Source organism: Pavona decussata, unplaced genomic scaffold (genome assembly GCF_977016875.1).
Source record: "Pavona decussata unplaced genomic scaffold, jaPavDecu1.1 SCAFFOLD_250, whole genome shotgun sequence".
In the NCBI taxonomy this organism is placed as follows: domain Eukaryota; kingdom Metazoa; phylum Cnidaria; class Anthozoa; order Scleractinia; family Agariciidae; genus Pavona; species Pavona decussata.
The window spans coordinates 233,186-257,895 of NW_028145654.1; the positions used below are offsets into that span (position 1 = coordinate 233,186).

The 24,710-nt window shown below is 38.4% G+C and overlaps 1 protein-coding gene across 2 annotated transcripts; it reads right to left on the reverse strand.

The window, feature by feature from the left end:
- Nucleotides 1–948: 948 nt before the first annotated feature.
- Nucleotides 949–23,402, reverse strand: LOC146456995 (uncharacterized). 2 transcript variants are annotated; one of them, XM_085092444.1, is made up of 17 exons: nucleotides 23,367–23,402; nucleotides 18,753–18,860; nucleotides 17,937–18,067; nucleotides 16,843–16,962; nucleotides 15,453–15,692; nucleotides 14,341–14,453; nucleotides 12,374–12,604; nucleotides 11,569–11,681; nucleotides 9,500–10,107; nucleotides 8,449–9,123; nucleotides 7,327–7,684; nucleotides 6,747–6,884; nucleotides 5,069–5,182; nucleotides 4,129–4,245; nucleotides 3,447–3,563; nucleotides 1,890–2,179; nucleotides 949–1,239 (listed from the first exon to the last, which is right to left on the reverse strand). In XM_085092444.1, exons 2-16 carry the CDS (start codon nucleotides 18,838–18,840, stop codon nucleotides 1,890–1,892), a joined length of 3,453 nt encoding a protein of 1,150 aa, XP_084948570.1. In that variant the 5' UTR covers nucleotides 18,841–18,860; nucleotides 23,367–23,402; the 3' UTR covers nucleotides 949–1,239. The 2 variants fall into 2 exon arrangements, with proteins under 2 accessions (XP_084948570.1, XP_084948571.1); XM_085092445.1 differs by lacking the exons at nucleotides 3,447–3,563; nucleotides 4,129–4,245; nucleotides 5,069–5,182; nucleotides 23,367–23,402 and having other exon boundaries at nucleotides 1,098–1,239; nucleotides 18,753–18,866.
- Between the last annotated feature and the right edge of the window lie 1,308 nt (nucleotides 23,403–24,710).

Consider the following 24,710-nt stretch of genomic DNA (forward strand, 5'->3'; position numbering starts at 1 on the left):
GAATAAATTTGACTGCCTTATCTATGGAATGTTGTTTAGGGAAGGACCATTAGATTAATCCGGAGGGGGGGGGGGGGGGGTGAAAAAGTTTCGGTGCATGAATTTTTTTTTGAAACCCACTTGTCCACAGGAATATTTTTTTCCCTCTACATGAATTTTGTTTTTAGGTACCACCGCTTGCATGGATTTTTTTTAGACAAGTTTCCCTTGCAGGGAATGGACACCATCTCTCCGGTTTTTTCTAATGGTCCGTCCCTTATACAAGACGGCTCAAACCATCGTTAAACGTGCAATCGGATTCGATTCGTGCGAAGGTATTCTGCTAACTTATTTGCATAAAAATCAAGCAATCAGTGAATGCCATCGAATGAGATTCCATTTATTGAAACTCAACTCTTTTAGCAACCCCAACATCAACGTTTTCTTCATTCTTGATAATGATGTTTGAGACATCGAAACGTCGAACAGCGTTACTTTTAATTTTTCTAATAAAGATTATGTCAAGAGATTTTTGCTCCTGAGTTTTGACTTTGGACTTTTCTTTAACTTTCGCTTTAAATTAGCTTTTAAAAACGTTTTTAACCAGCGATGTGAAAACGTTGGTCAACTTTTAATCGGGAATTAGCGTTAATCGGCTTTTGAACAACCGGGCCCTGGACTGATCTATTATACTTCGGTTCGTCACATACAATTTTACTAATACAATTTTCACAAAGTATCGTGTTTGCACAGACAAAATGATTTTGTTTAAGAAGTTGTCTTTAAGGAAAAAATCCTTATTTAAAATTTTCATACGATTTTGATATGGCTCACCCCTCATAACATGCATATGATGACTTTCATAAGGGCGACAACTTATTGATACAATAATATCGATTATGGCAGACAAAACAATCTTTCTTTAGTGGGAATCAAAACTAATAAGGCATGCATATAAAACAAACATCGTGTATTTAAGAACTGTAATTTTAATTTCAGCCGACAGATTTTGTTACAAAATGAAAACTTACCCTTCACTGTTACAATTTTTTCTAACCCACTAGTCATTCTTTTCTATCCTATATGCCATATTAAAAATCACCCAAACGAAAGCAAAAGATCTTAGCCCTGTTTATGGCCTGTGCACTGCAAACTACAAAGTACAAAACTGAGCTTCATGCTGACAGACGTCTATGGTTCTGACTGCTGCTACTGCTATCTCTTGCGCATGCCCGGCGCCCGGCTTTGTCTTGACAAAACCTGTTGAAAGCAAAACATTGCCGACTTTCATATCGTGGGGGACTGTGTACGAGTCTTTGTATTATGGGATATGGGACATAACACTCCCACAACCAGAAAGAGCACACCGAGCTTTAAAAAATCCTCACGTTTGGTGGGATTTGGGCCAATATTGAACGAGATACAGCCATTCAAAAAGTTTAAAAAAATTGAAATGTATGGATAGCCGGACGCGACCGACAATTATTTCATAGTAAAATTTGGAGTTTTTGAATGGCTGTTCTCGTCTAATATTGGCTTGATTAACACCAAACTTGAGGATGTTGTAAAGTTCGGTGTGCTCTTTCTGGCTATGTAGGTGTTGTTTCCCATATCCCATAATACACAGACTCATACCCAGTCCCCCACGATATGAAAGGCGGCACATAGCAAAATATGTTTTCTTCCAAAAATAGCGTTCTTTTTGGTCAATTCGTCTAATTGGTCTAGCAAATAAATAAAGTGCCTTATGTTGACAGTTAGAAGATGAAATCGTTTAGATTCTAGAACAGGGAGATCTTCTGAGGAAACCATAAATACCATTGTAAAAGTTTGATTTAATGGCATGTAATTAAAGGCAAGATGAGATGAAGAAAAAAGCTGAACACGGCCAAAGAAGTGTAATGTCTAACCTAAAACACGCAGGAGTATCTGACATAAAGATATTTGCGTGTTCCGCGGCATGGATCCCCAAACCACGAGTTACTTGCATCCAGTACACAGCTTCTATACCCTTGACACTTGCTTCTCACGACAGAGTAAGACCTGTAGGAACGACAATTGGTTCTGGCTACAAGATAAGGTCTGCATGTTGAAAGGTCCTGCCTGCCATACATCGCTTCAACGATGTGGATTCTTCTGGAACCGCAGTTGATTGCTCTTCTGCTACTGTGTTCGCAAACAGTGAATCTCCAGATAATAGCTATATAGATGAAATAAATACAGGCAGGCAAACGCAAAATCAGAGAGATATTCTTTCTTACCCTTATCTGACGACTCACCCGGCAAGAACTAAGACAAGACTATGTACGGGAGGGAAACGTTTCTGCGTATAAAGACGAAATGGCAAACCCCTTCAATTTCCTCCTCAAGAGGAAATCCCGCGTTTCACTTTCGACTTCTGGTAACAATATACATTGAGTGGATTTGCAATCTAATCAGCGCGTCAATTTTCTTTCCAAAATGGATGCCGCCAATGCTGGCTGCTATGAACTGAAGTGTTAGCGACTACTAAGGCGATTGGAAATGGAAATGTGTCATTAAAGTTTAAAAGCAACATAACGACCTATGTGAAATTAATACACCGATGCAGATGAGAATAGTACAAAATAATTCTGACAAATGATGCTATCGCAATATTACTCAATTTTCTTTTTGTGTCTCTGTGTGTGTGTGTTCTTAAAAGAGTTTTTGTAACCGTATTTCGGGTGGTATTATGGAGTAATCAACCATTTCAGTTATAATTATCTTCCTGAAGTCTGTCTTCGGAAGCCTTTACTTTTGATCCTAAATGCTCCTAGAATTCTGCAAAGAATCTTCACGAATGTGAATTTTTCTTTCCTTTTTTTATTGGAATGGATAGGGGGGGGGGGGGGGGGTTGCTCTCTCGCCACAATTTCTTCGGCCCCCATTTTCTGGATTCGCTCCTAGACTGATTGGTTATTTCTATGAAAATAACACTTTCTATTTCCTTCTCTGTTTCGCTAGAGGGCAGTATCCTGAAAATCCTACAATCTGATTGGCTCCGGGAGCCGGCAGAAATTTTTTCCTATCTCTGACCACGACCACAGTAACCGGAATCTGCCCGAATTTTTGAAGTTAAATCGGTTTACTCCGACCCAACCGGCGCAACGGAATATTAGATTTTTCCTCTTGAAGTGAAACTTTTCGCTCACTATACATTGTAAATTAATTTAAAACGAACATAAAAATCTGAAATGCAATAAAAGGACTAGTTATTCTCCAAAGAGGGGAGTATACGTATTTCGTGTGACTTTGTTGACAAAATATATAATCGGTCTTGAGTACAGCTCTCGCCCTTGGCCTCGGGCAGTACTCAAGACCTCAGGCACCTTTAAGTTTTCCCTATACGGACATCCCGGCCGGTGAATAACATATATAGTGCCCATACTCATTAGAAGAAAAAAAAAGAGAGCGAGAAAACGATTTATAGACGCCAAAGTGCTTACCTTTTTCACAACGGTTCCCATAGTACCAGTACTTGCAATTGCATGAGTATGTTGTATCTCCAGTGTTTCTGCAGGTCGCTCGGTTATAACAGGGACTTTTGTCACATGGTAAGCGTTCTTTAAAGAAAGAAATTTTCAAACTTCTTTAATTAACTTTAAAAAATTGACAACGCTGTTATTAAATGATTTAATTTATATCATTCTAGAATTGTGACCGTCTTAGTTTTTTACCGTCTGTGATTTTATTATTTTATCCGTAGATTTTTTAAATAAATAAACAAATAAATAAATAAAAAATAAAGAAAGAAGAAGTAGAACAGAATCAAGAAGGAGAATCAGAATCAAGAAGAGTAGAACACAATAGAATAGAATACACTTTAGTTATTCAGAGACTTTAAATACCTATCAGTAAAATTGACTGTTTTACTGAAAAGCCCGCGGGTTGTAATGAATTCCTATTCTTAGAGTTTAAAGACACTATAATAGGCTAGCTATAATACAGCGAGATTGTTAATCTGTTTTAAGAGCGGCCCTGATACTGTTTGGAATGGAATTTCTTATGCTTACGCCGACAAAATTAAGACTACCACCTTTAGCAAGTTACGATTTAATGCAAATTATGATTGGTATTTCTAAGCCGCCAAAAGAGAGGGAGAGAGCTAGATTTATGAAAGCCACTTACTATTTTGACAGTTTCGTCCATAGTATCGTTGCATACAACTGCATCTGAATGTATCATCTTTCTTGTTTATGCAGGTTCCCCCGTTAAAACATTTGACTCCGTCACATGGTAGAATTTCTTTGTCGTTAAAAGGAGCAGTAAAATACAAAAGATAATTCAGGCATGTTAGTAAGGGTTAACTTGAAAAGCCACGTGCACGGGGCTGCTAATATTGGGTCTCCCATCACAATACTTATTTATAAATTAAGTTAGAAACATGTAAACATTACGTCAACTATGTAATTAATAAATGACGTTACGCCAAGTTTAATAGTTTTAAGAGATGTTAGTTTTGTTTAAAAGAGGATAGACAGATTGAGTGAGTATAATCAAGTATCAGTTAGAACCTAAGGCGAGCGAATACATTTCATATATAGAGACAGAGACCAAGACTAAGGCAAAAGAACAGACAGTACAGAGAGAGAAAGAAAGAATGAATGGATGAATGAATGAATGAATGAATGAACGAACGAACGAACGAACGAACGAATGGAAGGACGAACAAACGAAAGAACAAACGAACCTATGAATGAATGAATGAATGAATGAATGAATGAATGAATGAATGAATGAATGAATGAATGAATGAATGAATGAATGAATGAATGAATGAATGAATGAATGAATGAATGAATGAATGAATGAATGAAAGGAAGGAAGGAAGGAAGGAAGGAAGGAGGGAGGGAGGGAGGGAGGGAGGGAGGGAAGGAAGGAAGGAAGGAAGGAAGGAAGGAAGGAAGGAAGGAAGGAAGGAAGGAAGGAAGGAAGGAAGGAAGGAAAGAATAAATGAACCAAGATTCAATAACGGTTCCTTTCACAGCTCGTCGGGAAAATATTGCTTGGATATTGCTGCAATTTTGTATATGGTGTAGAGAGGGAGGGAGAGCCTTGTAAAAATTACCTTTTTCACAATGTTTTCCATGATAACCCTCTACGCAGCTGCAGTTGTATGTTCCATCTTTAAGGTTGTTACACGTGCCATTAAAACAGTGGACTCCTTCACATGGTTGGATTTCTTTTCAGTAAAAAAAAAAAAAAGAACACAGCGAAAGATGAACGATGATACAAATATATAAGTGTTATAATTTTTAAATTAAAGCGTAAATGTTTTAAATGAATTAAATCGGTAATAAGGCTTAAACTGATCTTAAAAAAAGAGTTTCCTCAAGTTTCGCACCGTAACACTGATTCTTCTTCAGGAAGAAGAACTGGAGATATGGTTAAAAAATTTTGGGAAACTTTTTAAGACTTTTTTAAGATCAGTTTAAAGCCTTTTTATAAAGACGGATCGCAAAAAGAGCAACATGTTTAAATTAATTTTAGGATCATCTTTTACTGTTACTTGTTACCTTCTATCCCTATAGTTTTCAGCTCGTAATTTTCTTATTCCTTATTTATCTATCAGGTTTTGTTTTTCCCACGACCTTTCTGAAAATAACTTCGGTGAGAGAATCTCGATCTCCTGATTTAAATACTATTATTACTAATATAAACTGAGCTACTTTTAAACTACATAATTGCTAATCGACTTTATCAACTTAGTGTGGCTTTTGCAAAACAAGCTCGGAAATAGATTTGCTATGATGAATGCAGCAAAAATGTAACGAAAATGCTCTTAGTGTGTTCTTAGAAGTTTGGCAAACACTCGGCACAACATTTTTGAATTGAATTTATTTGAAAATAATGCGCATACACTTAAAAAGAAGAGTTTCGGTGTTATGAGTAGAGTTTGGAAGCCTATCCTGTCTCAGGTTTATGTTATCTTATTGTAGAAGTGACTACGCGATCTTTGAAATTAACTGACGTGGTCAAGTTTTCCTTTCAATCAAACACTGCACGCTACCTTATATTGGTCATGAGTGTAGGCGGCGAACGCCACACTCATCAACATAGGAGAAGATGTTAAAATATTGACCTTAACCATCCTAGTTTTTCGTGGAGATTTGAATTAAGGAAAGGTAACAAGTTTATTTGCTGAGAACGCAACAATTCTTTAACTATTGACGATTGACTCATCGAACTTGCTATCTTTGTCATGGAGCAATTTCAAATGATCGCAACAGAAGGAGGATTTTTTGAGGGCAAGGAAATCGGCTCACTTTCTAAAAGTTAGTTTATGTTGCCTCCTTAGCAAAAGAGGGGGGTGAGTTCCTAAGCCAATTTTGGGGGAATTTCACTTTAAGAATCTGGAAACAGAAGCCTTTTGTCATTAGTGAAGCTACGGGTTGGTGCTTAGCCCGTACTACAATACAATTTAATGTTTTGACTTTTTTTTTTGTAATGGTCTGTAGTTAGTCTTACAATAGAGCGTCGATATGATTTGAATTTGTGCTTGCCGAGCTATAGAGCCAATTCATCTTGGAGTTTTATGACTTAGCTGACATTTTTCAAAGACGTCACTCAGCTTGTTTTTCAGCATTTCGGCAGGCAACGTATACTGCGATCCTATCGAACAGCGGTTAACTTCTTCCTTATAAGGAGTGGAAACTTTGACTGCTGAAGAACTTTGCCGGGTGGTTTTAAAATTTAAAAAGGCGCTTGGCAGTAAAATCGAGGGTAATAATTTTAGTCTATCTTACTTCTGCACGTGTTGTTGTTCAGCTTCTTCCAGCCGTTTGGACAATCCTTGAGACATTCACCAGTGACAGCATTTTTCACATATCGGCAAGCATTGCAGTTAGTGGCCAGCGGCTTACCGCTTGAGGCTCCTCGGCATCCTATTTTTTGTGAGAAGAGTGTTTCAGTGAGGTGAAAATGAATGACAGAATTATTATCAAGATTTTTACTGTCTGACTTTATCTTCCCACTAAGGTACAAGACACCAATAAATAAATAAATAAATAAAATAACCAATTTACTGCATTCCAATAACCCTTGCTATGAACTGCTTTTTGCGCAAAGTCAATGATAAAAAAGCGAATTTCTTGGGCAATTCTGAGTATGCGCAGATGCAAAAAGAAACAACATCATTTGGGATATACCTGTAGCCACTTGCATAGGCTATAGTCTTAATCGAGTGTGTAAGGTATCGGTGATGTGACTGATACCTGAGATAACGGTACCCCATTCAGACCCTTATTGCACTTTAGGTTCGAAAACTTTGTTATAGTTTTAATCAAAAGTGCTACTGAGACAAATGTGCTATTTGTCCGGGATTACCTTGGGTTGGGTCGCACATTTCGTGACAGTTTTGTACACACATGTTTGTTTGTTCATCAAGCACAGTGCCTCCTCTGCAGTCGGCTTTGGTCAGGTGACGCGATACTATGTGTGCATCTACCACCTCCAAGGGCTGCTCTCCATTCCCAAATGAATAGAAGCGGACAAATAAGGGGTTTCGTCTGTCAATCATTGTCAGGTACACGTCACCATTCTCAGTCGTACCTTGACTTTTCCCATACTCAATCACGGTGCTATGCGAACTCTCTTTCAGGCAGACAAAGTAGGACTGATAGAGAATATCAGCGCCCAAGCCAACTGCATTGACATCAACAGTGGAAACCATGAGCTGTTGAGACTGCCAAAAAATATACAAACGACTTTTGGGTTGGGTATTCAAACAATGTTTCGAGTGCAGTTTAAATTAAATGAGAAAGAACGGGCAAAGAGAATCAATTTCAGGTATATAAAGTATATACTTGTTCTATCAAATATAATTTCCTGTTAAGAATTGCAAGGCGCACTAACTTGCGCCCTTTTGTTTATCGGAAGTTTTAGACTTCGAGCGAGAATCCACCAAGCATTTCTAGCGCCGGGTTGTTCAAAAGCCGATTAACGCTGATTCACGATTAAAAGTTAACAGAGGTTTTCATCTCACTCATTAACAATGATTTTAAAGGCTCATTTTAAGCTAATGGTATAGAAAAGTCTAAGTAAAACTTAGGGAAAAAAATCTTTTAGACGAATCCTTATGGACTAGTAAATATACGGCTTAAATCAAAGTTCACGTTAACCCAGGATTAGCTTAATCGGGCTTTGAACAACTGGGCCCAGGAGTCTATGACAAGGAGCCTGTATCCCCTTTCCAAGAAGATATACTTTTAGAACTACTTTTCCAGCAAAAAAAATGCATGATGTATGACAATTTAATTGTTATTGCTTTTCTTTGATTGGGTGTTTGAAATCCGTTCCAAAAATACATCTCCTTGGCAACGCGTTGACTCCAAGACTCAGCATTGCGAGATAGAGGCTCCGGGACATAGGTTTCTGATATTTCTTAGAAGTGAAAACTATCTTTTCTTTCTTGTAATAAGATGTTATTAATAATACTGACAAGCTTACCTTAAATATCCCCACACCGTATGGAGAGATCTGGACGTAGTACCAAGTGTTCTTGTTATTCGGAACTGCAGCAAATATGACGAATATGGTTCCTTTTGAAGAAGCTGTAAAATGAAGGCATTTTCCTTCTTCGTTGCTTGGGTCAAAACGAAGGACGTTGGACCACTTCACGTTGCATGGAAGGTAGCCGATTACTTTTGCCAGCTGAAAGATGTGCTCAGATGGCCATTCCACGTGTGCTATCGGCGAACCAATAATACGAGAGTTCAAACGGGGAAAGGTCACTTTGGAAAGGCTGAGGTCTTCCTTCGCCAGAGTGAGAAATCCAGTCTGCGTATTGTATGTCAAAAGCAATCCGAGTATGCAAACCTTGTTGTTTTTTCCGTTGCCTTGGCTACAACCAGTAATCAGGTCAATTTGCTCCTGGCTATCACCAACTAGCCACTCACCTTTGAAAAACCGCATGTATTTTTCCGTGTGAGGCGATATCTTGACTGGGCCGTTAAAGGATCCTGACAGCTCTTGCCTTGTGTTGAAGATAACCAGAAAAGTGACTCCACCTTCTGTCATTTCTTTCCAGCTTGGCTTGCCAGCTTTTTCCTGAAACTTATAGTTTTCCGTCTGACATCCAGGCTTCCCTGCAGGCAGGGATATGTCCGCTGAAGAGATAGGACCCTAGAGTTTGCATGTGAAAAAGTGAAGTTAAAGTTTCGATTGTTAAAACAGGAAATTCCCCACCCCCTCCCCTCCCCCTTTACTTATAGTAGATCAGTAGACAACAGTAGACAACTAGAGGATAGTTCATTCCAGTGTACTGAAAATTGGATTAGATTATCATTCATTCTCACTTTTAAATTTCCAGGTCGCCGAGAGTTTGGATTTTATGGCTTCCAGTAGGTTGTCGTTGTTGTCAGGAAGCGGAAGTTCAGAGAATGCATTTTATTTCTATAATATAAATAGATTAATATTTTCGTTCCCCAACGAAATTTGATATTAGATTCTTTTTTGATCAATTTGCCCTTAACATCCCCTACAAATTATAATTTTTTACCTCCTCCATATAGACGTTAACTGCTCTCTCCAGGCCTTTCTGTCTCCTCTCGATCAGGTACATCAAATCGTCACGGTCCTTGTAGGGACAAAGCTTCTTTATTAGAGTTCCATTGACTTTGACCTCATAGTAATTTTGCCTTGTTGCTGGATCTTTTTTCATGTCAGCGGCACGTGCTTCACATCCCCAGTCCCTCTCCTCATTAGTAAACAGGGACGAAGGATTGAACTTTAAAAGATCTGTGATTGGTGCGACCATAAACTTGAAAGGCTTTGGAAAGGTGCGAATCGAGGCCAGCCATTGAGTCAGGTCATATTTTATTGTTGGGGAGTTGAAGTCTGTGACGATAGAAGCGATTTTTTGGTCTCCTCCTTCTACGCTAATAGAAGTTGATGACGTTTTTGATTGACTTTTAGCACTGTTTCCACCGCTACTTTCATATTTGGCGTGGAAACTTGCAAACAGACTTTTGTACCCGACCTCCATGACTTGACTGAACTGTGCTTTGCTAGAGACTTGACTTGCATCCATTGTTTTGAAAATTTGCAGCCGGCCACCAAATTTTCCTGACTTTATGTAATGTGTTCCCCAGCGAAGAATAAAATTTTCTGTCAAAATGAACTGTGTATTAACCGAGTGAATTAATTGTTGTTTAACGGGAGTTTAAAGGGCACTGTCGCAAAGGCTTTCATGTTTTTTTTACCAAAGGTACTCAAATATTTAACCAAGGATCTTTCTTCAAACAAGAAATTGTTTGTGGAGCAACAGGAGTAAAATGTCAACTGATTTCTTTAATGAAGAACAAACTATAAATCAATTTTCTCAAAAATACACATGAACAACTCGATAAAGTTTGGCCATTTTTTCAAGTTGTAATCTATTTCCATCCAAGCAACCTGCATGAGCAGAAAAAGACAACAAATACTAGCTTACGTACACTCATAGGGTCGTAAGTTAACAATTCAATGAAGCACTATTTTGACATTTTATAGGAAATTTAAAGCTACTAAAAGGAATAGCAAAAATCGGTGACATTGCCACTTAAACTGAATGTGTTACGTGATTATTTTCAAGAAATTGAGAGGAAGGCATGATATCAATAAATCTTGAGAAGACTTACAGAGGGTATGTAGCACATACGAACTTACTCCTTTGAGGTGTATGAAATGGGTGAGAAAGTCACACCATAGAGGAAGCATATTTATGAAGCAAGAAAACCGTTTTTGTTGTATGTTTTTGCAAGCATTTTTGACCTTGATCATGCACAAACCTCAACAGATTTTGAAATTTGTTGGAACAACTGACCAATCGAAACATTCCAGTTAAGCTATTTCGGCTGTTGTGTTAACGTTTAAACAAAGGATTACGTACATTGTACGACCATAAATTGTACGACCATTCAGTTTGTCAATTCTGCACTGAGATAGCAAGGTATCATTATAACCAGTCCCTCAATCAACTGTGCTGACACAACCCGCTTGGGTTAAGAATATTGCATCCGCCGTCTATTAAAGTTCATTGCTATTTTTAAACTTAATTAAGGAAACTCCGAAAATAGATCAGTAAATAAATGAAAACAAATTTTTACGCAAAGCAATGGATAACGTTGAAAAACGATCGACCTAAACTGTGAAAGATTGCTTACAGAAATTCCGTTTGACACTGTCATCATGATTCTAGACATCTATCTCAAAAGTTGTTTCTTTTTCGAAAATCGAGCAGCTTCTTTGTCCATGTTTATAGTTCTCTTTCTCTTTTTTTCTTTGGTATTGCTGGTGATTTTGCTCTATTCGCTCCTGCTGAAAATGTTAACACTACCTAACGGGTAGAGAACTGTCAAGACTAAGAACTTCGATTCTAGACCGTTCCAAGCTACCAATACTATATCATGAATAGGCGTTTAAAAGATACTGCCATGCTGATGTGCAAAGTGAAGCATGGTCTTACGCCTAAAAATATCCCTGACTTGTTTAATCCAAAAAACGTATAGTACAAGCTGAAGAATAACGATTTTTGTCTGAGGCAAAGGCATCCTATAACAACGAGGGAGCACGGCAGAAGACACTTACGAAACTTGATGGCAGCGCCAGGAGCCAGATAGGATGTTGGCAGGTCCATGAACTCCTGAAGAAAGTTCACACTGAGATCGTTTGGCTTGACTTCGTCTAGATAGATCTCATACCTTCAAAAAATTTAAGAAAAAACTGTTTATGTGACGCCGACATGCCATTTACTGTTTGAACAATACTATACTTTTTGAAAAGTTTAATATCAAACATGTTTACTGATTGCATGGTCTCCGATAGAACAGCACATTTTAAAAATAGATACTGTTGTGTACCTTCAAGATAATTAATAGTAATTCCCAACAAATCTTGAATGGTTCTTTCCATATTTATCGCAACAGACTTCTTAATCTGCCAGAAAGGCGCTCTACTCAGGTCTCGATAACCTGCAGCCTCCCACACAGTCGTTTTTAGGCAGTGAGACTAGTATTACCGCCTCTCCACACACGAGTCCCCTAAAAACGACCGTGTGGGAAGCTCGATTAACTTAAGCATTTTGATTGTTCTTGGTATTTCCTGTGAGAAACTGTTTGACACTATAACTGCTCTTTTTAGAAACAACCCGTTAATAGAAAGAAATGTCTACTTGATGTTTTCTACACTTTAAGAAGATTTGCCCAAAATTTGACTCAGAGAAATATGCCATTTGTTGCTAATGCAAAATATGGTTTTCCCGTAAGCTGGCCTCTGGCAGTGTTGGGAGGAGTGGTACTGTAATTACCATGGTTTATACAGTAATTGGAGAAATTCCGTAAAACATTAATATTTTTGGTCCATGTGAACTAAAAATCCACGATGTTTTACTCACCTATCAATATCAATGGAAAGGAGGGACATGTATTTCTCTGATCCACTAAGTTGTGAACTTCCCCAGGCCCTTTTCACGCCGCCATAAAAGCCGAAATACGAACCCGACATTCCTGCTTGCTGCTGAAGAAACGTTTGGTATTCTCGTCGACTGTAGAAGCTGTGCATCGAGGTGCTGGTATCATAGACACCATGCACATTCATGGTGTCAGGGACGTCATTACCGTCATATCTGAAAAGAAAATTAACCTAGTTTAATGACCTAGATTCCGTGATTAGTCTCCTGTAGCTCAGCCGTAGAGCATTCGCCGAACTAGTAATGAGAAGGTCGTAGGTTAGACTCATGTTAGGAGCATCACGGTATATTCTTTTTCCCAATATACTTGTGTCACTGACTGAAATACCTTCAAATTTTTTTCGCCAGGCTTACAACACACCGTTGCATTTGTTTCCAAGAAGCGTACTGTATGTGGTATATGTTAGATAACAAAGGACACATCATAGCAGTTACGTACGTAACTTATACAAGCAGCTGTCTAGAGAAAGTGTAAATGATTCAAATCTCTCAAACTCATTTATAATTTATGGGACAAAACAAAGCAAATCACTGCCGTGAAGGAGGTTTAGAAATGTGATCTTAATTATCAAAAAAATTGGTGAACTTTTGCTTTGAATTTCTCGAAGAATTATATCAATAGTTTAATGAGAAGCTTTGTCAAACACTCGAAAGAGGATTTAATCTTATTTCCAAACACCTCAAAGTTGGTTAAAAACTCTCGGCTGCGCCTCGTTTTTCCAGCCTACTTCTTAGTGTTTGGAAATCGGATGAAATACTATTCCTCGTGTTTGATATATTATCTCTTAAAAGATTCCAACCCTTGATCTAGAGTTGCGATACCGGGGTCAGTGCTCTACCAACCGACTATACCTATATAAACTGTGATGTTATGCCATTCGGGGTGGGCTCATTTGCTTTTCACAGCCTGTCCACAATCCTTTGTTAACAACCCGATGGGACACTGACATGCATGGAAAGAGAATGTCTTGAAGAAGGTCCCATCTGAGGGCGCTTTCCATTAATCAGAACTCACCCGCCCGACCGGCCATTTTGTAAATCGAAGGTGTCATTTTGAAGGGATGGTGCAGCTGCAAAATCTTGAAATATAGTCACTCCGAAATGGTACGTGGTACTTCGAAGAAATTCGAAGGACTAGGATAAGCCTTATCCTTCAAATTGGTTGGTCAAATTTCGTTTACGAACGGATCGGTATGGTCGGCCAATTTTGACAACTGGAAAGCGCGCGAAGACAGAGGTATCTATGTGCGGTTTGTTCTGACAACGTAGTGTTGTGTTAGCTTATATGACGTGTATTCGTAGACTCTACACCCGCAAGGGTTCTTCGACTATTAAACATGGCGTTGAACACGAAACACGTGTAGTTCTCTGAAGCGTATGTTTTAGCCCAACAACTCAACAAGTAGGAAAGCAGATCTTGGCTAGGGTGTTTGGAATCCAAAACGAAAATGGGGTGTGAACGATGAACTCTTCAGACACAATAATTAAGCAAAATTAATTTTAAAAACCTTAAAACAACTAACAATTCATTTTACTTTCTCTAGAATGAAGCTTAGTTATCTCTGGAAACTCCTAATTTTCGTTTTAGATTCCAATAACACTTGCTAAGATTTGCTTTTCGCATAGTCGTAAGCCGCACAAACACCTTTGGGCACCCTCCTTAGCAAACCTCTTTTTGTCGGGCCATCCTGATATGCGCAGAACTTTGCGCAGTAGCAAAGAGAGTGGCTTTCCTTAAGTGTCTTGGAAAGCCAATCTCTTCTTTTCATTTACACTTTTCACCATTTTAAACAGTGAGGATGAAATGAGGTGACGGGTTTTTTTCTTGCTCGCTATTTAATAAACCTCGATGGTCTTGAGATATAAATTTATAGGTAATAAAGCCAACGTACTTCACTTTTCCTGCGCAAACTCTTTGGACGATGCTCATCTTCCGTGATTCAGGGCTGTAATCACCGCGACCATCAAACCCGACTCCGATAAAGGCTGCACCATCAATGAGATCCTTAACATCGAGGGAAAAACACGTCAGGGTTTCATAACAAATTTGTGGACGCGCAATGGGGCAGTGGTTATGGTGCGTTCGGTACGAAGATCGGAGGGTTGCATTTGGTGATTCAAGGCTACGTAGATCTCAGCAATTTAATTGGCAAGTAACTCATGGTAAGGTGCCATATAGTTACCCACATAACCCTAACCCTAACCCTAACCCTACCTTACCTTACCATGAATTATATGCCTTTTAATTCGTCTTGTTTCATTGTACATTGTCGGTTCTTCACTCAAGTGAAAAATGGAAGAAAAAAATGGATGCAGAAATGCAGGGATGACGCAATGATGAGAACCCTCGCCTCTCACCAATGTGGCCCCGGCTCGATTCCCGGACTCGGTGTCATATGTGGGTTGAGTTTGTTGTTGGTTCTCGTCCTTGTTCTGAGAGGTTTTTCTCCGGGTATTTCGTTTTTCCCCTCTCCTCAAAAACCAAGATTTCCAAATTCCAATCAATCAAATTCTGAAATCTGAGGGCCACAGGTTTGTCAGTCGTGACAGACTGCTAAGTGTCAGTCACACCCTCATTAAACAAAGTTAATTTGTTTATTTATCTATTTTATACTGCTTGGGGTAGACCTGCGATGGGACTAGCATCCCATCCAGACATGCCAGAAGGGAATAGTAATACTCCTTAAGTTGCTTCAGGCTACAGAACCTCGGTTAAGCTCAGGTCGTATGTGCCATCTAATTTGGGCTCGAAAAGCTAGCGACTTTAATTCTTAATTCGTGAAAAAATATACTTTCAATCGGTCCTATTACACATTACTTTCAGTTTGTTTTATTCTAATTGTATTGAACTTTCATACTGCTAGGGCAACACCTGCCATTAAAGAAATTCAAAATGGCCGCTTTTTGAATTGACTCATTTTTATAGGACGCTTGATACGATGTAGAAGAAAAAGACGATTTAGAGTATTAGGTTAAGCTCATACAAGTTACAAAGGCTACTTACAAAGCAAATGGTTGAAGCCGACTTAATATTAAAACAGGGATCGCCTCTCTGATAGTTTCTGCCGTAACATCCATTCATGAGCACACCTCCAATTCCCATGGGATAGGCGAATGGTTGTTCTCCATGGTCTTTTTCTTCCTTCTTTCCCTCGCCTTTGTACTCAGCATCAATGTGAACACCAGCAGGGACGAACATACTCTCTGTCTTCCAACCTTTGTCAGGCTCAATATTTAGCTGCAACTGAAAGTAGATGGTTCTGGTTGATTGACGTTTGTGCAACCTTTTACCAAAAATTGTTCGATTACTGTGTGGCTAAAATCTTTGATGTTCACTGAAGCAGAATTCTTTGATCAATTTCTAATCAAAACCAAGGAAGTTTACACTGTTATCGATATCGTAACTAACCGTCGTCTAACAAACATTGATTTTCATTTATGTTAACTGGAAACTTCTAATTTAAAGATGCTAGATAAAACATGGGTGTCCTAAAAAAAATGAAAACAATGAAAATTGCTGGAACAGCCTCATGATGAAAAGCAGAGGCCTAAATCAGTGTAAATAACATCTCTTGCATATAAATCATAATCACAATTTTATTTGTGTGCTACTTCTGTAATTATGCCAAACGTTTGTCACATCCTGATTGGTTTCGTTCTATTCTTCAGGAACGAGATCTTAATATTTCCAATCTACCTTTCAAATGACAGTCTTAGAACAGTCTTAGAAAACAATCGAAAAAGTCTCCGAAGAAAATAGTATCGCATCTTAGCAAAACTGATGTAAGATTTATATCGATTATTGATCTTTTGAAATGAAAATTTGCCAGATTTAGTTTTGCGGCAACATCGGTTAATAGAAGGTAAATGTTAAAGGCATGAGATTTTCAGATTTTTTGTAATAATGCAATTCCGATATCGTTACACTATGCATGTATGTGGCAAATTAAAAAAAAATCATTTCATCACTATGTATTGCATGATAATGGTAATTTGATATAAAAACAATGCATGCTTTCGGAAAATAACTTAAAAACATTGACAAGTTGGCTCGTGAAGTTATTAGTTAATACATTCCTAGGTTGTCTTTGACTGTGAATTAGTCAGAGTTTCTCCACAAATGAAACCAGGGGCCAGATCCACGAGTCCCATATATGGGTCTTGGGTATTTGTTCCTTAACAATGGCCTAATTGTTGTGATAACAAAAAAATTCCCCCCTCCACCCCGTTTATCAGGCCTCAGCCCCTAGCCCTCCTAAAACAAACAAAAAGAAAAGTTATTTCAATCTAAACTCGATTCGCGCAAGATAAGTCTGTTTCGGAAATGTTCCTCCCTCCCAACCCTGTTTATCTTTGTCAGTATTAATATACATGTGTATGGTGCATATGGATACCTTTTTGCCAACAAATGCCTCTGCCTTTTTCTGTTGTTCCGATATGATCTGCATTTGTTTATCAACGGCTTGCTTTACTAGATCCGTTATTACCTTCTCTCCAACTGGTACAGCACGCTTCTACGTTGAAAATTGAGTTCAAACATTTCAGGCATCAAAGTAATGTTACATCCTTATGAAAATGGCTGATTGTAATATTTTACAGATAAAATAAAGACCGCAGGGTGTGCCTTTGTGCGCCACTGGTCAAACAACATGACTGTAGGTAAACATAGTAGAAACTGTACTAGGAACGTTCCATACAATCGACACAACATCGAAGAATACAGTGGAATCCCGTTATTACGACCACCTTCGGGCGGCGAAAATGCAGTTGTAATAACAGGGTGGTCGGATTAACGAGGTTGTAAAACTAAGGAAAAGGCTGCACTTTCAATTCATTTGGGGCACAAAAATGTGGTCGTAATAACGAGGTGGTGGTAAGGCGGGGTTCCACTGTATGGAGACTGAAATATATTAAGGATTCATGAGCGGCCATGACACCTTCTACTGTACAAAGGCAAACGGTTTGTAGTCACCAAGGAGAGATTTATGAAAAGACAACTGTTTTATAACTAAAAAATAAATAAATAAATAAATAAATAAATAAATAACCTTTATTACCGTCGGCAGTGTTTATAGCACAAGTGCTAGTGGGGCCGAGCATTAATATAAAACTTCATAAAGAAATAATACAAATTGAAAATAACATGGTTAAAAATCCCAACTGGCAGGAGGCAGACCAGCTGGCTATTTACAAGCGCGTCCAAGGAGTTGAACTCGGGGCTACCGAGAAACAACTCCAGCTAGCGGTCAGAGCGTGAATTGAACCCGGGACCACCGGATTTCAACTCCGGCGCCCTAACCACTCGACCACGCTGCCTCCTCATATAGGATAAATGGACTATAGAATTCCTCCGGACCAAGTCCTGCAATGTTGAAAAAAAAATTGCGGTGACAAAGCTGCAATATTAAAAATATTCTAGTGCAGTAAGCGTTCTTAAATATTTTCAATTTTACAAGTAGCTGTTGCTCGTTTAGAATTACCGCATTACCTGCAGTGAGGATTGCTGGTCATTTATTTCACTCCCTGACTCAGATGGTAAGCTCATAGATTTGTCGTTGAGTTTCTTTGCAGAATCGCTGCTGGTATTTTGAGGGGAATCGTTGCTGCTAGAGCTCTTATCTGAAATTCAGTGAGTTAAAATTATTAAGGAATGAACTTTGAAGATACTTTGAGATTAACTTTATATTTAATTTGAATCGAAAAGGTTAGGCAATGAGTCGAAGCTGTTTCTTAGTAATTATAAATGATCCAATTATATTAAATTTGCACTGACTCCTGCTTAGGATCTCTATTTATCGCTATTGATTACAACAGAACAACAGTACAACGATTAGCGGTATTTTCTATTAGACATGCGTCTAGATGCCTGTGTCGTAGGGTCGGCCATGTTGTTAACCTTTGAAATTCCATAATTAACCGCGTTAATCCAGCGCCATCGTGGTCTTACAAACAGTACTGAGCTGCGCCGGAAATATTACAGTCATGACTAATTCGGGAACTTTCAAGTACAACGCGGTAGCAATTGAATTAAACGAGCTTAATTTGAAGCAGGAATGGGAGTTCTAATGAGAACCCTTAACCCCCAACTCCAATGCATTTACTGGTATGCCGTCGTTAATTGACCTTATATGTAAATTAAGGTTTAAGTACCACTGCAAAGAATCCTGAACGATCAATCCTGCTTTACGTTAGATGAAAGAGGATTATGATCAGTTAAAATCGATAAAAATCAGTCCTTGCAGTAGTCCTTTCATTTCTGACCTTATATGTGAACATGTTATACTCATAACAAGGATGTACATACCTGCAACGTCTTGATGCCATAGCTTCTTTGTTTCAGAGCAACAGACGGCAGCGAGCACCCACGGCAGTATGATGGAAATAGTTCTCATATCTCAGTTCTGTCTGGTGACTGGAACAGAGAGTGAAAATGAATCCTTAATTAAACGAGGGCTCATTACATGTTTACAACAGTTTATAATATAGAGGGCAAACTTTTCTTAAAATCATCGACGAACTTCCAAAAATAGTCAATCACAGGAGAAAAAAACACTGCTGCAGATTAGACGCGAAACATTTCTTAGCTTTGAAAACGATCAAACCACTTCTCCTTTCACCAAAAAAGTGGATTTTAACTAAAAGATGTTTAGGGTATTTCTTTTTCTTTCATTGTTGTTTTCTTCTCCTAATTTTACTTTTGACATGCTGTAATATAACCTCCCCTTACTATTTCACAATTTACCTAAATTGCGATCATTAATTAATTATTCGTATAATTGTGTGATATTTGCAATTTTATTCACGTTTACCCAGTTAATATAGTTTTATATAATATAAATATACACTCTGTTTTTTTATAAGAACGTCTAATTTTGGAGCTGAGGCTGAACGTTCTTATATTTTTTTGCGATTTGAGGCTGAAAACGTTCTTAAGATGTTCTTAAATTACATAGTATACACTACATGTATTTTAGTAAATTACCGGACGCGACCAGGAAACCTATCAAAGCGCATTGCCAGCTGAGATATGGTATCAAGAACTGCTGATTATGACAAACCGCGATGTGTGTCACCATTGTTAATGTTATACAAAACACGCCCTTAAGTATTTTGGTTAATTTACATTTGTTACCTTGATTTTATATACAGATTAGCAAAATAAAAACGTTCTTAATCGACTCTCAGTCTGAGGAATGTTCTTAATACGTTCTTAAAATTTTGGTTAATCTCAGCCTCGACGTTCTAATAAAAAAGGTTCTTATAAAAAGAAACAGAGTGTAATAAAGTTTTGCTTTTATTATACTGTACTATTTTTCAGGTGTTGTAAATTTGTAAGCATGTGGCTACTTCAAGTATGCAATTTTTTAATTTGATGTGAATTGTTTTCTTTTGTTTTAAGGTCATTAATTTATAAGTGGCGAAATAAAAAAAAAATGAACTAGTCAATGAAGCTTAAGTAAATTAATTTATTCTGTTATTGAAGGCTCTTTTCTTACAATTTTCTCCTTGAAGCTTTGTTTGTAACAGAAATAAAACCAAAAAATGCATCATTTGAGACGTGACTGAGGCAGCGAGAGAGAAGTTATAGTTGAATGCTCTTAGAACGAAATAAAAACAATATATAAACTATTAATTAACTTCAAGGAGAGGGGCTGCGGTGGTGCAGCACGTCGCAAATGGTTGTGTCGTTCATTTCACGGATTATATCTCTAGAAAATATAACAAAATATACCTACAACTGTCATTCAAGTTCCCACATATGCACATATCCCTATCCCTCCCTTTTGCCTCTAAGGTAGAAAATGACAGCCCTCTCTCCTCCTCCCTCCCTCCCCTAGACACCAGGGACCTTTAGCAACTCAGATTTTTGCGACGGCTACGGCGAGCGGAAGTCAGTTTTATTTCCGGTAGACGTTTCACGTTTTGACTGGCAGCCGTCCTCTCTCCGCGCGGACGTGAGAACAGCAAGGTTTACGTTGTGCACAAAACGTGAGTACATTTTTTTTCTTTTACACAGTAATTATCTTCCATTTCACCCTTATTTCGTTTCCCAAAGCTTCAACACAAATTAGGCAACATGGAATCAAAACTTAAGTTTGCTTTTAGGCTAAATAATTGGTTAAAACTGTTCGTGTTACTTTCAGGTCTACGGCATGGCTGGGAATGCGAACGAAGGCAAACAGCTTGTATAAAAGTAAGTTCATTCACGAGTAAGTTAATGCAAAATCTGGTAAAATAACTCGATAAATCCTATTTTTACGAAGATATATGACTTTCTAGGTGAATAGTTGGTGTGGCTTTGAGTAACCATGGGAGTATTACAACTTTCCACAATTTTGACCTCGCTACGATAACTAGAAAGTGAAAATGATGTTGAGTAGAAAAGCTCGGTGGTGTCAAGCGGCTTGCTGAAATTTTACTGAACTCACGGCCTTGCAGAACGAAATCTCAGCACTGACGGAACTCAAATGTACGGCGGCAATAAATTTTGTTTCATCATCCCTGTTTTATTCTTTATTTGTATAGAGCGCCGATGGAGTGGACCGGCCAACACGACGTGTTGATGCCCAGAGAAATGATTGTCAGCGATGTATTTTCCTTCAAGAAAGGAAGCGTCAGCCGGGGAATGCTTGGGATTTGATAGCTGAAAAGTTAAATTTATTAAATCAGATACTCCCCACAGTTTCTAATCAAAGATAAGAGGGGAGTTAGAGAAAGGTGGGAATTGCTTCGACGAAAATTCAAGCCCAAGAATAGAGAGGAGGAGGCAGCTGGTGGCATCGCTGTTTACATTCGGCTGAATCGATGTCATGGAGATTGAACGGGTACGTCGTATCGCTGGTGGTTAACTGAATCTGGGTTTTTGGATTGATTAGCGTCATAAAGAAGGACAAACTGAGTATCTGAAACGACGTTGTTTACATAACCAAGTAAAATAAAAGCAATTCCCGCATGCTTTTTAATGAGTTCATCTTTTACTGTTTTAGGCCTTTGGGTTTTGGTTTTGCCCTCCAGCCCTCAAGAGATCAAGACGTTGCCGTCGCGAAAAGCTAAAGGTTTTCTATTTCGGCGGATAAAACGCAGAGTCCACCCCAGTCTTAATCGGTCACAGACGTCGCCGTCGCCTTGAAAAATCAAATGCTAAAGGTCCCTACTATGGTGGGCCTGGCCAGCCAGTTCCACAGTGCTTGTATATCTTTCGAGAGATAAGAAACTTTGCTTTCAACACTGAGAAATTCAATTCCTCTCAAGCTAGCATGAGAGGTAGGCTTTGACAAATTCCTTGGGCTACTTGCGGTAGTGAGCATTCTGTCCCCACTAATACGGGATTTCGATATACATAAGGTCACATAGCTTTTGTAGAGACAAAATTAAAAAAAAACAAAAAAAAAACAGATTCATAGCAAATCCAGATTACCTGGCATTGTGTTTGGAGTCTTGATTCAGGCATTAGCTAAAACGCACTTGCATCACACACCTCAGACGAATTCTTATTAATGTGACAAAATAGTTTCCCAAAAGCCACTGGTATTGCAGAAAGATCATATCAACATGGTAAAGTCAACAGATACGGATTTGCACGCCACATCTAATTTTGGCAACACATTTAATATTCAATTAGCCTGGCATCGAGCAAAATTTTTCGCTGCTCGAGCAGCGGAGCAGCACAATATGTGATTTTTACGAGTGTTGCCGGGAGACAGAACACGCCAATTTGCAAGCAGGATATTTCTCAGCTTATAAAAGCTCCACACCACCCTCCTAGAATATTCATTGAACTTGACAGAGCCACCCCCCCCCCCCCGCCCTCAATTTTCCTCGAGTGAAGTAGTAATGTTTTTCCAAAATTCACAAAGATTTGCATAAATATAATCCGCTTGCTGCCCGCTTAAAATACAGAATCGAACTTACAGAGACTTATTAACGCTCAGATTTTTTCTCACCGTAACTAACTGTAAGAAGAAATGTCATGATGTTACAACACAAGGAATAGTCTAATGTTTCTTCAGTGCGAGATCAGTTAAAGTTTTTGAAAGAATGATGAAGTAAGAACGCTTACAGTGACAACCGCCTAGTACAGTTAACTTTCTTTATAACAGACATACTCGGGACCGCAATTTTAAGTGTCCTTAATAGCTAGAGTCCGATATAGCTGGAATTTATTTCAGTCAGACATCTGTAATTTATTTTTGTCAGGGATTTAGTTGCTGTTCGTATTATCGGGGTGTCTGCAAGGCGAGAGTTGATTGTATTTTAATTGACACCTGCATATGAATTTTTTCCGCATTCAGATATCCGGTCAACCGTGTTCAACTGTTCTTATTTTTTCAACCGCATATGACAGTGAAGTCTGCTATTAAGTAAACAAAGGTAAGAAAATTATTAAAATGCCGCCTTACCCCATCTCAAGTTCAGCGAAGACAGAGTTAGACTGAAACTGAATACTGTATTTTGAGAAACTGATTTGAGGTCAGAAATGACAAATGAGACCATCGGGTTAAGTCACTCGTAGTGACTCGTCTGTTTCGTGATAACATGGGTAAGTTTTAGACGATTCGTAAGGATTGACTGTCGTACAGTGAGAGCAGATAACTAATAACACACAAAGATACCCATACGATTCCAAACTGGTTATCTCCGCAATCCCTTAGCCATCTCTTGATCGAATTCCAAGAAAATATCCCGGGTTTTTGAAGTTATAAACAGACTCTAGCTAGAAATCTGCGTTAAAGGCCTACGCTAGCGCGAGGAAAATACAGTTTCAAAATATAGTGAACGTAAATAAGAAATTGTCAGCCGAAAAGCACATAAAAGGTAAAATGTCTTTTAGTGAAAAGAATTTCCCAACCATTTTCTTTGGAACACCTAGAACAAACAGGAATTTTCCATTTTGCTTCGTAAAAGAGATTGAACTTACCTTCTGGATGCGTTGCCTCTTCACCAGAAAGCTGACTGACTAAACATTAAAAAAATATATGAAACTAATTAGACATGCTCTGGGCTCTGACAACCGCACTTACTGATCTTTTGTCTTTGTGCAGAAGGGTGCAACTTTGTGTTTGACTGAAGACACGTACTAATGATCAATCCACTCAGACTATCTGTTTGTGGTAGACCGTAGGAGCTTGGGCTTTAATTAGATTTTTGAAATGCTGATAACTAGAGGTCTTTTGGACTGCTGTGATTGAGCAAACTAATAAGAAGACACTTACGAATTTTCCGCAATCCACTCATACTATCTGTTTGTGGTAGACGACAGGGCCCCGATGTGTACTTAACCTTTTTGGGCTGCTGATTATAGACCTTTTTTAACTCCCTCCAACAAGAAAACAAAGTTTAACACAAGAAAATTTCGAGCATTAACATCATCTTTGTCTGCACTAAATGCTTTTTTTTTGTGAGGAGGGAAACGACTTCAATTCAAATTTAGTTTATTTGCTTAAATCCCACCTTCACTCAAAAGGCCGTGCACGCGTTTCTATGTTTGTGCAGGTTTGTATATGTTTCTATTGTTCATTCTTCGATCTCAGTGGTTTGCGAGAATATTCCCGCCTATGTGAAAATCGTCGCATGCTCAAAATAGATCACAAAGGAAAAATCAGATCGATATAATTTGTCTACATTTTCCGCGATTCAGTTGAATATCTTTGCCGACTAGCTACGAAATAAATGCACTTGACCCAAAACGCTGGAACTCTATGTGGTTAGAAATGTAATGAAGCATTAAATAAATTACATGGAATTGCCGAGGGATGAATTAACTGCAGTTATTTTATTTCAGCTCACTGGCTTCTTCAAAATAGCTTCACAAAGTATGGTTTGAGATTTCTAACTTAAGGTGGCTCACAACGGTTTCCAACACCTCCCAGCACTTCTAATTTAGATTGATCGTTACTGCCACTTTTAGCTTTATCAGTGATACTAAAATAATGTATGGTATGAATCAAAGAAATGCTAAACAATGGTAAACAAGTTCTGTTCATTTTTTCAGCTTAATACATCACCATAGCAACAACATAACCTGTTGAAAACAGGTTTAAGTTGTTTCACGAGTAACAGTTAACGAGCCCAGTGACCCTCATATTTACCATGGAATTATGAACAGCATGTTTAAAAGACAACTTTGTGCAAAATAATTATATGGGAAGGCATTCAGAGCCACCTTAAATTTTCAAAAATTTAAGGTAGCTCTAAACCACTCGAAAGCAAGTGGTCACAATAAAGATGTTCTTAAGGACGCTGCCTCGTAATGCAGAGATAG

Bases quoted from the DNA above. Each gene is read 5' to 3' on its own strand.
- LOC146456995 (XM_085092444.1), bottom strand. From the start codon at position 18,840: ATGAGAACTATTTCCATCATACTGCCGTGGGTGCTCGCTGCCGTCTGT. The intron at 16,963-17,936 runs GTAATGCGGTAA...TTTTCAACGTAG, and splicing joins ACCAGCAATCCTCACTGCAG to AAGCGTGCTGTACCAGTTGG. The intron at 3,564-4,128 runs GTAAGTGGCTTT...CTTTCTTTAAAG, and splicing joins TGGACGAAACTGTCAAAATA to AACGCTTACCATGTGACAAA.